Source organism: Gekko japonicus, unplaced genomic scaffold (assembly GCF_001447785.1).
Source record: "Gekko japonicus isolate JY-2015 unplaced genomic scaffold, Gekko_japonicus_V1.1 scaffold256, whole genome shotgun sequence".
Classification (NCBI taxonomy): Eukaryota; Metazoa; Chordata; class Lepidosauria; order Squamata; family Gekkonidae; genus Gekko; species Gekko japonicus.
Window position 1 is genome coordinate 419,929 of NW_015161412.1, and position 18,009 is coordinate 437,937.

The 18,009-nt window shown below is 42.9% G+C and overlaps 1 protein-coding gene across 1 annotated transcript in view; it reads right to left on the reverse strand.

Moving 5' to 3' along the window:
* Window positions 1–3,995: 3,995 nt before the first annotated feature.
* The window catches only part of TRIP11 (thyroid hormone receptor interactor 11), a 54,887-nt gene continuing 40,873 nt past the window's right edge, over window positions 3,996–18,009 (reverse strand). The window contains exons 16-20 of the mRNA XM_015427243.1: window positions 13,195–13,276; window positions 11,570–11,684; window positions 10,298–10,423; window positions 9,621–9,765; window positions 3,996–6,116 (exon numbers count right to left, since the gene is read on the reverse strand). Of these exons, the coding sequence (XP_015282729.1) occupies window positions 5,896–6,116; window positions 9,621–9,765; window positions 10,298–10,423; window positions 11,570–11,684; window positions 13,195–13,276 (689 nt within the window). The 3' untranslated portion in view covers window positions 3,996–5,895. The remainder of the gene's footprint in view (window positions 6,117–9,620; window positions 9,766–10,297; window positions 10,424–11,569; window positions 11,685–13,194; window positions 13,277–18,009) is intronic.

The following is an 18,009-nucleotide window of genomic DNA, read 5'->3' on the forward strand; positions in this document are numbered from 1 at the left end:
AGTTCAGTATTTGGGGGATAAGTAGCTGGCTTCTTCTCTCCACAAAACAGCAACTGTGGCTCTTCTTGCAGAGGTGAGCACTTGAAAGTAATATATAACACTGGACACCTCTTTGGATTCTTTAACCCAGTCTCCCAAATTTACCCCACTCTATTGCTATCAACATCACCAAACTTCCCCATATCTAGGTTGTGTGGGATATTTTTAAGCCTCCTTACTATCAATATGTCCTCTTTCTCTTAAGCCACATATTACCCCTTAGGTTTCTTCCCTCTTGGAAAGGAAAATACTCAAATCCACACACAGACTGATTCTGCATTGGCTTTTCCCTCCACTTTTTTTTTTTTTTTTTCCAAACCCCACGTTGAAACAGAAATTCCCCTCTGCATTGGGTGCTGGTTTCACTTCCTTTGATTATCGGGTTTTATGGTAGCTTCCACACTCCGTGCCACTTTCGAGTTCTTTGATCCTCGGATTTTATTGTACCTTCTGCATAGATTTATGGCCTTTTTATGGCCGTTCAGGGGTGACTCTGCAGTCAGTACGGTGTTGCCCCAAGGTACTATGTCATTGCTTTTCCCCCCCCTTTTTTTTTTTTTTTTTACAAAACCCACGTTGAAACAGAAATTCCCCTCTGCATTGGGTGCTGGTTTCATTTCCTTTATCGGGTTTTAGGGTAGCTTCCACACTCCATGCCACTTTCGAGTTCTTTGATCCTCGGATTTTATTGTACCTTCTGCATAGATTTATGACCTTTTTATGGCCGTTCAGGGGTGACTCTGCAGTCAGTAGGTGTTGCCACAAGGTACTTGAATGTGGTTTTGAGCTGCACTTTCCCCTCCCAGTTGAGAAACTGTGGAGTGAATGCTAGATGCAGAATCGCCCACAGTCTTGTGTATATTAAAACAAACCCAAACCACAGAGAAAATGGTGCCCACCAGAGTTTAATTTGTATGAGCTTACCAAGAATAAGTCCTTGAATCTGTCTTCAATCCCACAACTATAACCATGATGCAGATACATTTTCCTCATGACTAAGCAACTGCCTCTGAACCACTATACTTCCCCCTCCTTCCACTTACAATATAGAATTATGGGCCATATGGCACAGACTGCCATAGATGTTCTATTTCACACATCTCTTTTTTGGAGAGAAAAAAATTAAATACACCTTCCTTTCCCCTTGTTCATTTATATGCCAAGATCCCAGATCTTCTCTACATAGCTCCAGGCTTAGTCCCCGACCCCACCCCCTTCTGGTAGGTGCTTGTGGTCTTTCTTCCAAGTTCAAAATTCTCAATTTTTGCTCCTATCCAGGGATCGACCAAGGAACCTGTTCTTAATACCAGGCCTGACCCTAGAAAATACTCCCCCCCACCACTTAAAAAAAATACTCCCCTGCCATCATTAAAACATTGCTCAGTAGAATGTGCCAGTTACCTTTGATGGTAAAGTCATTCCTAGGGATAAGTACTATGTATTACTGATGAAGTGCGAACTGCAGAAAAAGTATGCGTATATGTAAACCTAGCACTTAAGTTACACTAATTCACCAAAGATTTGACATTTCTGGCAGCGTAAATAATGTGTGCAGGTCATTATTCCTTTCTTTTAAAAACCAGCAGCTGTTTGCGTTTTGCTCACCATACCACTGCCAATGTGCATTTTTTAAAAATTTCAAATTCCATAGGAGCCTCAGAAATATATGTAAGTTGTACAACATTAGAGCTGAGAGGCTGTGCTTGAAAGTCAAACAAGGTATGTGATCCAAGAATCATGTACTTGAATAAGTTGACATGGTTGGAATGGGTGACTCTTATTTAAGCGTCTAGCCCAGCTCACTCCATCTTTGTGGGCAATAAAACCGGGGGGGGGGGGATCTAGTTACCATCAAAAGAAATAAAACAGATTTTAAAAATCTGCATCTTTTCCATGCTGGATGAACTCTGCAACCTAAATCTGAAGTCTTACAGTATTTTTTAAAAGATTCTCACTACACTTAAGACAAGAAGTGGCTTTATCTTGAAAGAGACCACAGCCCTGTAACGTCTATCCAGGCTGTTTTCTCCAGGAACTCAGGGAAAACACACACGTGCTAGTGTTAAGAGGTCTCAGGGTATCCTTTGCTGGTCTGCAACACATCCCCCCCGCCCCCATTTCCAGGCTGTACTGTTGTAGAACTTTTACATCATTTATTTAGTATATGTTGTGGGAGGCTTTCCAACTGAAGGTTCTCATGGCACTTCCATTGAAGAGGTACAAGACTGCCACTAAGTGATCTGGATGGAAATCCTATGGCACTTCTCAACTATTCTTCGGAGTCCAGTGCTCCCTCTAAGCTGAGTTAGTGTGAGCTAGCTCACAGTTTTTTAGCCTCCGGCTCACGCTTTTGTCTTACCTCAGGAAGGACGGCTCCAGAGCAAACTAATTTATGCAGCAGCCAAATCGCTCACTCAGAACTTTAATGCCAGTCACTCACAAAGTAGAACTTTGGCTCACAAGGCTCCACAGCTTAGAGGGAGCACTGGTCCAGATCCTTACTGAAGTCGTTTCTCCATTTTAATCTTTACACTGATTTAACATTTTGGCAATTTTCAGGTAAACACAGAGTGATCTTACAGATGCAGAGGCAGGAGTCTGTGCTGTCTTCTCTTTTCCTGAGAAGCCCCATGCAACTCCTGAAAACTGAAGGGCAGGGGTGCATATGAGCAAAGGACCATCAGGCACAGGTGGGGTGGGGGGCTGCAGGGAAGAGCAGCAATCAGGCAGAATCACCCCGCCCCGCCCCCCCAACTTGAGAGATTTTACACAAACAAAACTCTTGGTGAAGGAGGGGGGAATCAATTCTATGCTAAAAAAGATAAAATTTTGAAACCTGAACAAATTATGCAGATCTCCATTCTTAGTCACGAATAACTTTATTCTGCTTTTTTGATGCTCATGAAAAGAAGCTCCACGCCCTTCTCACCAAAGACCTGCCTGGAGGGAAAAGGTCTAGAAACATGCTTATTTTTAAAGTGAAAGCTAATATTCTCAAGAGCCTGAATTCTCTGCCTAATTGAATGTATTACCTTGCAGAACGGGAAATATAGTCTTGTCAATAAGAACTTGTTTACCTGCATGGAATGCACCAAACTGTGCAACCTGCGCTGTTCTTAAAGTAGTGTTTCCCAACCTGCGGGACCCTCTGCAAGTGGGTTACAGGGCCAGCCCTCCCTAATGACCACCCGCGCCCTTTCCATTGCTCTCTTCTGTGTCTTAGAAACCAAGATATTACCCTGGAAAAGGTATCTCCTATTCTCCCCCCCCCCTTCACTGCAAGTATAATGTGTCCTGATGGTCACTAGAGTGAGAACCTTAGGGGGCATTAGAGAGAGTAATGGAGAAGGAGAGGGGTAGTCAAAGGCTGGAATGTAACCTCCATATGAAATGCTACATCTCTTGCCTGGGGTTCATGTTGGGGGCAGCTGCACCCTCAGTGCCATGGTTATTGGTTTCTCAGATGGTTTTCCCATCTGGTTAGCCACTGTAAAAAAAAATAATGGAATGCTGAACTAGATGGGTACCAACCAAGGTCATAGTTTGCCTAGGGCATCAAAAGGCCTTGAGCCAGCCCTCAGGGGGTCACCACACCAATGCATTTGGACTTTTGGGTCACCATACCAAAAAGGTTGGAAACCACTGCTTTAAAGAGCATCTCCAAGCACTTCTGCTATATTCATCTGTTAGTATCACTGGTAATAAGCCACTCCACTTTGAAATATAACGTATGCCACAAAAATGCTGATGCGCACAGAATGTATTTTACGTTTCCTTTACAGTCTATTGGAAAAAATAAGATGGTTTTCAAAGAAAACATTTCAAGTAGTCTATAATCTCAGCATTAAAAATGTGAGATAAAACTAAGTTTTCAAATTGAGTATTTGCATATCACTCACATTAGGATACATAACAGCATGCTTACTGAATTCCAGAAATTGGGTGTTTTTTTTAAAAAAAAAAGGAAGTAATGAATTTGCTAAAGAATTCATAGCAGGAATTAACTTGTATAAAATTTCCAAACAATAGCCTATGCTAACTGTTTATTTTGAATAGACCCTCCCCTTCCAAAATACAAAGTGAAATAGTGAATGGAATTAGAACATGAAAAAAGTGCAAATATAGCACTTCACTGTGCAATAGAACCTCTCAAAACCTAGCCAGATATTCATTTGAAGGTTTTCAGAGTCTCATCAGTTTATAAGTAGAAACAAAACACTCCTTGAATGCATTCATTTGGCAGCTCTTGGACAAGTATGTTTCCATAATTCACTCAACAGAAATTAAATTCTAACTGCAGAGTAATAAGAGAAAAAGAGGGTGCAAATTCTAATATAGAACTTACACTACATTAGCTTAATACTAATCACATGTATAATAGCATAAAATTTCAGAGGTTTAGAAAAAAGGACACTTTAAAGAGATGCTGTGTCTCAAAACAATTCATCCAAGAAGGCAAGTGCTCCTTCCAGCATGTGGGTCAATACTCTGACACATTCAGTATAAATTGTACAAGTCTGTGTGGCAAAATTTACAGAATTCAGCTTGCTGCTGCTATTTACATATTTGGAATAAAGCATCTACCTTTAACTGGAGTAAAGCTCTATACATGCGTCCATACTTTATATCTCCATTCAAATCAGTGTGTATCTCTTAAATATACATCTTGAATTACTGCAGTACAATGTATTTCAATCACACTTACAGTATAAATATACATATCTTTTTCTACAAGTGGCCATTTACCAAAGTGTGGGTGCATAGGCATTAGAAAAATGTTCACGAACTCCATAGTGCTGGCAGGTCTGAATTTTTCATAGGTATGAGTAACAACTGGAAAATTCAACTGAGGCATTGTACCAACATAAAAAAGCCATGAGTTTCATATTTGCACATAGACAAAAGAGCTGCAGCCAGCCATTTATGATGTTTTTTTTAAAAAAAATCCTCTTCCACAGATACTTGCTAACAGCTGTAGAGGAGCACTTTACTGACTTCCTACTTCACCTGCCCCATTTTAAGCAGGTTGACTCTGACTAATGCAGAGTATTTCCTCGTCACCCAGAGACAATGTTGTGAGCCTACTGCATCCAGTGCCCCTGGAAAACAGAACAGGTCAACTGATACCATTCACTTGTACAACTGTACATACCTAGACCTCTGTGGCTCCATGTCCGTGCAATTCAAGGCCAAAAAGATACTTGAAAGTATGAAACCATTCTAGTTCAACACTACATAGGATAACACTATATTGTACAATCCGCTTAGAACATGTTCCTCAAGCTCTCCCAACAGTCATAGCAGAATAGAGCCGCTGAATATAGACTTATATATGGATGAACTGTGTCCTGCATGTTACCTATCCCTGTTGCATAGGATTCCTGAGCCAACAGCCATTTCTGGAGAACACGTGCCAATGATATAAAAACACACTCTAAAATAATACTCCATTTATGTTCTTTGCGGCAGTTCTTCAGTCACGTTCTGTTGCATTAAAAAACAAACATAACAATGCTCCCCCCCAATGTACATTGCACAGCTGGAATGCCTTGATCTGTTAAAACTCTGGTGTCAATTTTCATAATTTTACATGCACATTATCTTTTCCCTTGTTCAGCAGTTAACTTAGCCTACTAATACAACCAGAACTACTACTGTTGCAATATCCCCACCACAATCAAAAGAGTTTCATTAGTTCATAATTACAACTTTCAAGGAAAACACGTTAAGAGCAAGTGAAACCATCAACATACAACTTTTTACAAAAGGCCTCTTTATGGTTTATTACATAAATGCAAAGGTTTTTTCTTCTTCGCTAAAGTGCTGCTATCATTGTTGTCACCAACTCTGAACCGTCTATTGCTTCAACAGGTCTTTTAGTACTGCGCCAGCACTAGCATCAGGTGCTACTGGCAAAGGTGTGAAAGTGGGCAAAGCACTGGAAATAGGTTTCATGAGCAGATGCCCAGATCCACCGGTTCCAAGACTAGCTGGGATGACAAGAGGGACTGCTGCGGAGCGAGGTGCAAGGAACAGATTTGCATCTGGTCTTCTGCTGGTTCCCAAACTTGCTGCATCTGACAGAAAGTACAGAAGTACAGTTAAATATCTTCTAACAAACTAAAGACAGAAAGACTTTTAAAGCCTGCATTCTCCAGGGGGGGGGGGGGGGGGGGGGGGAAGAGTTCAATCATTTTGCCTCTAGTTTGACATAGGATTGATCCAAACTTCCCCTTCCAATGGTGGAAGTCAACTTTGGCTTACCCCAGAAGATGGGGAAGCAGTTTCTGCTGATTCCCCTCTGACCCTTGAAAGCAGCGTTTCAAGAGGGAATCAGGAAAAGATCAGAGTAGAGATCCATATATGGTTCTTTGGATCAAACCCAGAGTCCTTAAGCTCCTTTTGTCTCTAAAGAATGGCAGCACTGAAATCCAACCATTTCAAAGCATACAGCAATCACTGTCCATTTAGCAATGTCTAGTGAAATATATTTTTTTACAGTAATGGTGAATTTAGAGACATTTTCCCAGGCAAATGATGACATTATGATATTTCATTTCCCTTGAAATTCTTCTATGCTTATGTCCAGTGGCAACTTTAAGACCAATAAAGTTTTATTCAAGGTGTGAGCTTTCGTGTGTGTGCACACTTCCTTTGTCTCAGGAAGTGTGCGTGCACATGAAAGCTGACACTTTGAATAAAACTTTGTTGGCCTTAAAGGTGCCGCTGGACTCAAACTTTGGTCTACTGCTTCAGACCAATACGGCTACCCCACCTGGTTCTAGGCTTATGCAATTCTTACGAATGTGATCCCATGTCATCAAACCAAACCAAAGAAAATTATGTGACTATGCAAAGAACACATGGGAACATCACCTAGTTTAATAATGCTCGGAGATGTGGTGAGAACAGTGCATCCCCTTTAACTTAAATCCTGATGAAAACCTCTGCTGATGAGACTATCTTTGTCAGTAGCATGTGACTTCCCTGCTATCCCCCTCCAGTCCAAAATGCTCCTGAAAAGCTGCTTGTGGGTGGCGGGGGACCCCACCCCCACCCCAGGAACAGCATGAGGGGAGAGTTTGAAGCCTGCTGGGGGGGAGGGATTGGTGAGAACTTCACCACCCCAATAACCCCTGGCATGTGAAGGCATGAGCTGCAGGATCCAAATCATTGTCCCCTGCTGTTCAGTCCTGTGTCAAACCCTTAGAAAGGCACATAGTCAGAAATGGTATAGTGAGAGGGCATAAGGGGTACACTGAAGTACACCGTGTGGGTGGGTGGGTGTGCATGGAGGAGCTATCATAAAACACCTGATTTCTAACAAAATAGCACTCGTGGAAAATTCAGTTTATTATTATGCAGACGGTCAACATGTGCTTTATTTAAAAATGACTGGTTTTCCATCACATTATACACAACTGGATTGCACACAGCAGAGTTTGAACTCGTATTCGTTTCCCTGGGAAAGAAAGTAAATGAGGCTTACTGCAATTTACAATGTAACCTCTTCAAACTAAAGAGGCTTATTTCATAGTGCTCGTTATCCTTGGACTCAGTGTCTCCATCTAGAGTAAGCCAAACTACCAGGGTATAAATGCAAAGTTGCTTTACCTTTAAGGGTAATCAGTGGCAGCAGAAAACAAAGTAATGGTAATATACAGAAATACACAAGGCCCCATTCTCTTCATAATGACAGAGTGGTTGAGGGGAGGGAGAAGTAGAAATTAAACAGATCCCAAGTGCGCCCCAATTGCTACAAGCATCACATATCTTGCAGTCATTACAAACCAGATGCTCTGCAATTCCAAACTCTCCTTCTCCCCACCTTTTCCCTTCCCCACTTCATACAAACAGTGGTGCGGCACTGACAAAAGCTGAATCACCAGACCTGTGGGATAAGATGCTGCACTCAGTTTTGCCACATGCTACATGACTGCATTTCAGCCCCATTACGTGGAACCCAGGCCTTTAAAAAAGATTTGCTTTACAAGCATGTGGAAAAAGTGTAGGCCTTTTCCTGAAGAACTATTAAAGTGAGACTCGGGAGTTAAACTACATAACGTGGTCACAAAGAAATCTTTCCTTTACTGAGGGTGACCTGGGAACTATGCCTTTATGCCTATTAACCAGTTCTATAATACTGATTCCAGATAACCTATTCTTAATATTTAAAAAGTTAAATACTAAAACAATTGAGGGATGCAGAATGCATGTCTGGTTCTGCAGGCAACAATCCAGCTCCTGAATGGACAAAGCACCTCAGAACTTCTTGTCCAGACAAGAAAACTGGATGGCTGCCAAAAGAAATAGGGCACTTTCATTGTAACACCACAAGTGACACAAGGACAAAGGCTTATAAAACATAAATTTATTGGAAATATAAACTTTCAAAAGATAAGTTTCCAGACTGGAAATTCTCCAGCTTTACATTAGCACAAAACACTAAATTTAAACTTCGGGCCAAAATTTCACAGTTGTTAAAAAGCACTGTGATAAGCAACATTCCACAAGGAGAGGCAATTTTTTTAAGGGGGGGGAAGACCCTCTTTCTTTAGGCTCTACTTAACCCATTAGGATTGTACAAAATTCTCCTGCTGCCTCAAATTGATTGCCTGGGAAATACAAGTCCATGGGCTCACTGCAAAAGCGGTACAGACGTTTTTAGGTTACACTTGCAGCCACTGACTACCATCAGATGATCACAAGTACTCTTCTGTGATATCAGGCTAATGACATGTAAAAACATGGGGATAGATCCTATCAACTTCTATACCAGAGGGTGGATGGGAGATCTTGCTCAATTCCACTCCTCATCCAGAGTGGCTTTTCAAGGGTCAAAGGGGCTCATCTCCTCCCTCATGGGGCCAGCGGTGGTACCTAACTAATATTCTACTGCAACTGAACACAGAATATCATGACACTGACTATAATTTACATATAATTTACCCAGGTCTGCACCACCCCACCCGGGGCTCGCTCTCCCATGCAGCCCGGTCTCTCATCTCATGGCCAGAGCCCTCCTAGGCTGCCCTGTGTGTCACCCAAGCCATCCATCCCCAAGGTGGGTCCCTGTTGCCAGCGGCGGGCAAGGCAGGGGGAAGAGGAGGGTGACTGCAGCATCCGGCATGGGTCAGTCGGCTGCTGGACGGGGTGGCGGCTGGGCAGGGCATGGTGAGGTTGTGTGCCTACGTGCCCGGCTTCTGTCTACCCCTCGTGCTGCCCTGCCACCCCGAGGCCGAGGGGAGACAGACATGCGTGCACACGCGGCCCGGAGGTGTCTTATGATCCAGGGATGCCTGGGCCCGGGGTAAGGAGCTTAAGCGGATGAAAGGGACAATCGGGAAAGACTGAGGTGGGGGACACTGCAGATTAGCTCATTTAATTTAATTAGCTGCCCCCCCCCCAAAAAAAAAAAGTTCCTGGCTACGGGGCTGTTCTAAGATTTGACAAGATCAGGCTAATTTGAAGTATCCAGGTCAGGACACTGGTGCGAAAGCCTAAATAAAAATGACTTTGGAAATTCAACTGGCACAAGTTCAATACAAAACTCTGTACTTTACAACAGTGAAAGATTTTACCTGTGACACTGCTGGAAGGATTAGTGCTGGGATTGTTGATTCCTGTGGTTCCTAATGGTTTCATGTCATGCACAGAAAGTTTTGGTGGAGGAAGAGTCGGACGCGATTCTGTTTCAAGGAACTTCACAAATAATTCTGAGAAGGACTGCAAGAAAAAAAGTGCACTAATTAAATCAATGCAAACAGCAGCTTTGGACACAAGAAATGTTTTTAACTCACGATCATTCCAGATGCTGTAAAACAATTCAGCTATCAATGTTCTAATTGATTTGACAGAGACACAAAAGTTCAACAATCTTGCAACTAAAGAAACATAGCTTTTGATATATTTGATACTTGCCAAGAGCATTTTTGGCTTTATCAGGTAACATAGTGTGGGGGTTTTTTTGGAGACCTGGTATTGCAAACCTACCTATGAACTGACACATTCTACTATATGTGTAGAACAGAGATTTCTATCAGCAACTGGCTTTTTAAAAAATCAAAGAAATTCAGAAGACAACATTTCATTAAGAAAAAATTCTTTCTTTCCCAACTTTCCCTAGCTCTGCAATTCCATAAACAAGCAAGCATGAACAGGATGCATACACATCCACGCAAGAGTGACCATCTGCGTTCAGCACAATATGCAAATCTTACATTTCCCATTCAGATAGCAAGGGATGCTAAGTACTTACACTGTTAAAAACTGATTGATGGGTTGGTCTCAGTGGTGTGCTGGGAACACTCTTTGATCCCATGCCTCCTCCTCCAAACCATCCAGTCATCCATCGTGTCACACCTTTTTGGTCTTCTAACAATAACTAGAGAGCGATTTATAAAAGAACAGGTTACCATCCACTCCTGTTCTCTGTTTTAAATAGAATTTTATTTTATTTACATTATTTATAGTCCACATTTCTCACAGGGACTCAAGGTGGATCACACAGAGTGAGTCAGTGGTGGTGGTGGCGGAAAGTGCAGTCAAGTTGCAGCCAACTTGTGGTGACCCTGTACCGTTTTCAAGGCAAGAGACACTAAGAGGTGGGTTTGCCACTGCCTGCCTCTGCCTAGCAACCCTGGACTTCCTTGGAGGTCCCCCTTCCAAGTACTAACCAGGGCTGACCGTTTAATTTCCGAGATCTGATGAGATCAGGCCATCCGAGTCAGGGTAGTGAGTCCATACAATCAACAAAGGGGGACATTCCATAACCAGTGTATTGGGATTTTAGGTCTGGAACCAACCAGAAAGAACTGAAGCACAGCATAAGTATTAAAATGACACATTAAGCAGTACAAGAATTACGTAATAGGATCCGACATACAATAAACTATACACAGCAGTATAGTCCACAGTCCCTAATCATTTATCCAAGTAAGCCTGAGAACCATTTTGTACAGTGCAACCCTATTACCTCCGTAGAAAAGCCCTCTTGAATAAATCAGTTTTGCATAGTTTGCAGAAACCCGAGAGAGTGAGAGTTTCCTGACCTCCTTGGGCAGGCCATTCCATAAGCTGGGAACCACAACGGAGAAAGCAAAGTAGGGGCAGTTGTTGATTTCACCCATTTGCAGGTTGGCACCTGCAAGAAGCCCCTGCCCGTTTGCTTATACAACCTTGGCAGTGTAAACAGCCAGGTAAACCCCCCACCCACCCCCCGCAACTGCACTGGTAAAGTTATCCTCAAAAAGGCCATAATGAATGTCAGTAAGAACACAGCCCACATGATTGACAACAATTGAGGCAGGCTTGCCTAGAATATTATCTACCAAAAAGGGGGCATGGGTTTTGTATTAAAAAAATTAAAACCTAATAATGTTTACAAAATGCAGCTTATTCTACCTCCAATTGAGGGCCAACAGACAGCCTGCCCACTGTGTCTCAAGGCAAACCAGCAAAATAAAACATGCCCCATGTGCTGTCAAATACAACAGGAGGAGGAAAATGTAAAACGACAGGTGAGAATTACCGGTTCCAGTTCATCCTTCTTTATTCCCAAGATACTTCCCATTAGCCTTACTACTTCATGACGCTTATTCTTTGGAGTGTGGAAATGCCCAATGAAAAGATTTCTCATCAAGACCCTACAGCAAAAGGACAGAAGCATTCAAACACCCATTGCCAAGAACAGAAAGAAGGACATACAACGACTTTTTGTCCATGGGGATCCCACAACCTCTGTGAATATCTTTTTATGGGTTGCTAGAGGAAGGGGAAGGTGGAGAACGATGTGCCACCTTAAGAGCTTTCAGTTCATGCCCACAGGGCTCTCCTCTAGCAAGAGGATCTTCCTACTGAGGAAAAAAGCTCTGCCATCAGTTGAAAGAGTCACTGGAAACAACCCAGAGCTTCCTTACAGACTTCTTCAGATTAGGGATTACATCTTGGAGGACTCTGGAAATTATCTTAACATTTACCAGTAGTGATGGACAAAGATGAATTGCTTTTCCTTGAACATTTCATGCCAAGACACACAACTCTGGCACAGTAACCCCTTCCATTTCTGCTCTTCATTTATGGCACACTATACTTTGCATGATGTAGGGTTAAGAAAGAGACAGGCTGGTGCATGTGGATTTGCCTCATGGCACAAGGTGATATCTGGACCTCTTTCTAGATTCTGTGCTGATGTAACAATAGTGCCCAAAAAAAGGGAAACACAGTGGTGAAGACACAGATTACACATATTGTGTTGAAATTAAGAAGAAGAAAAAGAAGAGATTGGATTTATACCCTGCCCTTCACTACCCAAAGGAGTCTCAGAGCGGCTTACAAAATCCTTTCCCTTCCCCTCCCTACAACAGACACCCTGTGAGGTAGGTGGGACTGAGAGAGCTAGGACAGAAACTGCTCTTTTTCAAGAACAGCTGTGCCAGAACTATGGCTTGCCCATGGTCATCCAGCAGGTGTAAGTGGAGGAGTGGGGAATCAAACCTGGTTCTCCCAGATTAGAGTCCACGCACTTAACCACTACACCAAACTGGCTCTTGATGAGCAAACACTTGATGAGCAAAGTTTGTGTCCAGTGGCACCTTTAAGTTCTGGGTATAAGCTTTCATGTGCATGCACACTTCAGGTGTGCATGCACACAGAAGCTTGTACCCAGAATTAAGCTTCATTAGTCTTAAAGGTGCCACTGGACTCAAACTTTGTTCTACTGCTTCAGACCATCACAGCTACCCACCGAAATCTATTTTCACTTGATGAGCAGTTTATTATAAAAAAGAAGCATTTGAAAGAATCTCGTCAAGAGATCAGTGCACGCATTCTTATGTCTACTGGTTGACTTTACTTAAGAGTTTCTCTTGCACAAGGCCCTCTTAAATAAACAATGGCCGTGTGAGAAAGCTCTGCGGTATACACATGCAAAGCCTCCTGGCCTCAGTATCAGCTTTTTGTGTGGCAAGGACCGTAGAGGAGTTGAGAAGATCTGCTATATAAATGGAGTACCACATTTAGTTCCCTGAATCCAACCTTAGCATTCTTTAAAATATCAGATGACTACTACCACTGTTTTTATTCTAGTGAGGTTGTGTTCCTTACCAAAATAAAAGAATTTACATGCAAAGTTTAAAAAACAAACACAAAACTCACTTGTCCACTTTTCCTTCTGTGCTGTTTATAAGGTTCATTAGCTTGTTTTGCGCTTCTTCTAACATCTCTTGTTTGATTTCACCTACAGAAGTAAATGACATTTTACTGTAGGCAACGTAAAAAGAGAAATAGGCACCCCTCAAAATACATGTCCTGTTGAAAGATTCAACCAAAAGCATTTGTGGTGCTGGTACGACTGCATCTTTACTTGCTGTAGCGGATATGTATGAAATGCCGTGGCCAGAAACAGTGCTGGGTGCAGTGGGGGAGTCTGCAAGGAAAATGGGGAAATGGGTAGAACACCCAACCCCCCACATGCTTGTGGGCTTGGAAAACAAACATAGCGCCAAGGTCAATAAATAAAAACAAGGGGAGCAAAGCACATAGAAAAATCTACCATTGAAATCAAACCATTGTAACATGAACAGGAAACGCCCAATACAAATAATAAGGAAAAAAAGAAGCCTAGGCAAGAAGGAACACCTAAAACTAGAGAAGGCACCAGGTGAAGCTTTCTGGGAAGAAGGTTCTACCAACACAGTGCCATCACTGAGAACGCCTTCCCGCTGTTGGCCACCCAACTTTCTTCGGAAGGTTTTTGGAACAGGGGAGAAAATAGGACAAATGGAGACGTGCCAGTTCCAAAGAGCTTAGCTGCTGGACAGAAATATACAGGAGAATATTTGAGTGCAGAACGTTTCCTAGCTTTTGCTGTTACAACACTGACAAGAAAAGAGTTAGCATTTACCCATTTGGATTCCAAAATTCTCTCTCCAAAACTCTACCCAGTGAAAAAAAGATTATAAATTGGCGCCAGTGCAGTATTCACTTTGCAATGGCCCATCAGAGATGTTTCCAAGAAGGATGACACATGTGGAAAAAGCTTTACGACAGTTAATACCTTTCGATTTCTGTTAAAATACCCAGCCTATTACCCTGACATCGAGCACAAAGCTAGCCAAAAACCGGACAGCAGGAGATAAATCCACCACACAAGGCTGGGGAAGTCATTCAGCTGAAGTTAAACGAGACAAAGCTGAGAAAACAAGGTCTCCTATGATGATTCATGAACACCTTGGGTGGATTAAGCCTACTTCTCAGCTTCAGCACAGAGTAAAAATAAGTTTAGACATGTTTGACCTTGCTTGATATGGACCACTCACAGGTCACAGAAGTAGCCACTATAGGCTTTCAACACCCAGCAGAGGCTCTTTCAGAATGACTTTTCACTACTTGCAGATGAAAATAATTTTTTGCCTTATTCCCCTTATTCAACTGGATTGCTGGCAACCAATCTGATCAAAACAAGCTGTGATATTCATACCATGCATTTGCAAAACCTATGCAAACAGTGTCTTCGATGGAAGGTACTCGCTTTTTAAAAAACCTTGGAATTCTGACTTTAAAATGACCACTGTTATAAAACAGATCACCCTTTTAAAAGGCACATGGCAGGTGGTACAAAAAGGACAATCTAACACACAAGGCCAAACACTCATCCTTTATAAGGAATTTACTCCAGTTCTCAAAACCCAGCCCAAATACTGGTTTTTCAGCATTGCTTACAGATGCTCTGGCTTAGGCTTAATAGATTTGCTAAGGCAAAGAAATTCTGATGTTAGGGTTAGACTCTCACAAATAGTTCTCTAAATGTATTTATTATCTAAACGGCATGCTGGACATAAAAACATAAGAATAGCCCTAATGGATCAGACCCGTGGTCCATGTAGTACAGCATACTGTCTTACACAGTGGCCAACCAGTTCCTCTGGAGGGCCAACAACAGGGCATAGAGGCCGAGGCCTTTCCTTGGTGTTGCCTCCTGGCTCTGGGATTCAGAGTTTAGTGCCTCTGAACGTGAAGGTTCTCCTCAGTTACCATGCCTACTAGCCACTGATAGACCTATCCTCCATCTAATCCCCTTTTAAAGCTGTATATTCCTGTGGCCAACACTACATTCTCTGGCAGTAAATTCCACATTTTAATCACTCTCTGCATATAGAAATATTTCCTTTTGTCCGTTTTGAATCTACCGCCATGGACGAGTACAGACAATTGACAATGATGAAGAAAAACGTCAGAACATGATTTAGGCTTCCTGGTCAGATCCTTGTACCAGACCTGTGGTCACCATATTATTCCAAGTGACTTTTGTCAACCAACAGTACATATATTATATAATAAATATTAAGGCTGCCCTCAACCAATTTTAAGAAAATCATACCCAAGCCGTACATTCAATATTCCTGTATCCAAATACAACTGTAAATGAAAAAGCATAATGCTTTTATCAGCTGTCTTGATTACAATTGCATTATTTTCATTAAAACATCAGATTCAGCTTGGTAATGCACACCTACATTTATTACAAAGCGGTATGCCTGTTTAGCTGCGAAATCAATCGGCACACTCTTCCGAAACAAAATGAAATGAATCTTATTTTGTCACATAGCTAGCTTTTGAGAAGGATCTAAGGCTTTACTTAATGGGCACAAGAAAGGGAGCGACAGAGCCAAACACACACACACACACAGGCTTCTGTAGACCAGACATTTACAATATTCTCCAGCAATTTGTTAACCATTTATGGACATTTAATAAACGTGCATCTGGTATGTTTTTCCATTAATATCACTTCTGCTGCCAAAAAAAAAAAACACCCTTCAGCAATTTTGGGCCAACAAATCTGTGTCTGGGAATGTATCTGGCCCGCTTTCAACGGGACATTATATGTTTTCTTGTGTAAACAGCCTCTTTTAGTTAAAAAAAGAAAAACAACCATGCCAGCTGAAAGACTGTCGAGTCTGATGGGTGGAGGAAGGTGGCAGGGCTCCAGCCCATTCCCTCTGCCATACTCTCCCCTCCCAGGCACACAGTGCCCGGACAGGAAGCAGCCTGACCCCCTTTCTCCACCCCCCTACAGTAAAAATAGCTTTTGCTGATGGATCACCACTGAGGTAGTTGCTACAACAAAGGCAAGGCTGAGAATCGGGCCTGTTTTCCCAGACCAAGTAATTCAATTTCTGGAGTGGGGGGGGGGGAGCTCTACTCCCTGGGTCCCAGGCTAAAGCAGACCTTTATCTGGAGGACTTTAACCAAGATCTGAGTCAGCCCTCCTCTGCCTATTCTCACTATTTCATTGGCAAAGCCTTGCCTAGCAGCCCCACTTCTTATTAATGCCGAGAGAGAATGAATGTTGGAAACTGGTTTTGACTTATTAAACAGGGGCACTATTATGTAAAGCGGTTATAAGCTAGGACATCAGTCGGTGTGCCCTTTCTTGCAGCTTTTACGTTTCAATTAACTCGTTAATAAGCCGGGACACTGTGAAGCCTGACGGGAAGGAGACGTATCCCTTGTTCAAACCATTTCAAACCCTGAGAGTTCAAGTGGATCAAACCAAATTCCTTATCAGCACAGCATGAAGACTGTTCCCAACTAAACACATGGAGAATGTGGTGTGTTAATAATAAAACTATGTACATTTGAACAAGTGACATGCCTTAATTCAGACAGAGCGATTCAAAAAGTAATAGGGAATAGGATGATGTGGCACACCAATGCTAGGCTTGCAGAAGTATTTTATTACCCCACGGCAGCAACAAAAAGCCAGACTGCAAAGACAAATACACACTCAGCTGGAATTTAGGTCAATGTTTATATGACCGAGTAGTAAACATTACAGTGTCTCAGTGCAATGGCTGTGGACCTACTGCTGCCAAATTTCTTTGCGCACCCACAGTTCCCTCACAATCCCCAAACACAATTTTCATGTCTGGTGATCAAGCCGGCTGTAGGAGCCAAGTAAAGTTCTCTTGGCCTCCTTTGTTAAGAAAATCCCAGGCATTTTCTTTAAAGCATTTTAAACATGTTGTATGTCGCTTTAGGTTGTTTCAAACCGAGGAAAAAAAGAGAACTATAGACGTACCATCCACTCCCCCCTCTGAAAGTCAAAGAAAATGACCAGCAGATGGAGCTAAGGGCCAAAACAGATGTGACACAGACACTATTCGGATCTGCCCAAGTTTTTTCCAAAGCTAATTAACTATGATGCCCTCTGGGGGCAAGAGAACATCACAGCTAGCCCAATCACTGCTTTCTTGCACAAGCTGTTTTGTTGCAAGCTGCCCAATCCAAGCACCTGAAGGTGAGGTTAGCTTCACCTACATCAGGATTAATATGCATTACAAGAGAGAAGAGCAACAACCTGCCTCTTTGCCTAAGAACCTACTGAGATAACTCCTCTCCCTTTCTCTGACTTCTCCCCCCCCTTCCTTCTGGTTGGCTTGGTTTCCCCTTTCTGCCCCTGCTCCTGTGCCTTCTCTCTCCAACCAGCCTACTCCCCTTCCTTCCTTTTTATAGCCCCAGCTCCATGTTTGGTTCTTGTGCTAAGCTCCACCACCCTTCTCTCTGTTCCCTCTCCCTTAGCCAGCTCCTCCTCTCCATAGCCAGGCCCCGACTTAAACCACCTGGGCCCTGAGAGCCAATGCCCCCTTGTCCAGGGTTACCTGCTTCCTCTCCACCTTCTGAGCCTCTCTGTGGAAGATACCAAAGCTGCCCTGCTGCTGACACACCCCTGGTCCCACCCTGCTCCACCCAGGTGAGTCTTGCTGCTGGGCCCAGGGGTGTGTCCTGCCCCGCCAGTCAGGTCATTGCCAGCTAGCTCACCACACACAACCCAGCCTGCTGTCTGAAGCACAGGGAAGGGTTGCTGGAGGACAGCAGGCTTAACCTTTCCCTCCCATGCCTCCTAAATGGCTCTTCCAAAGCTGCAATTTGCAACTGGGCATGAAGGAACGGGGGGGGGGGGGGGGA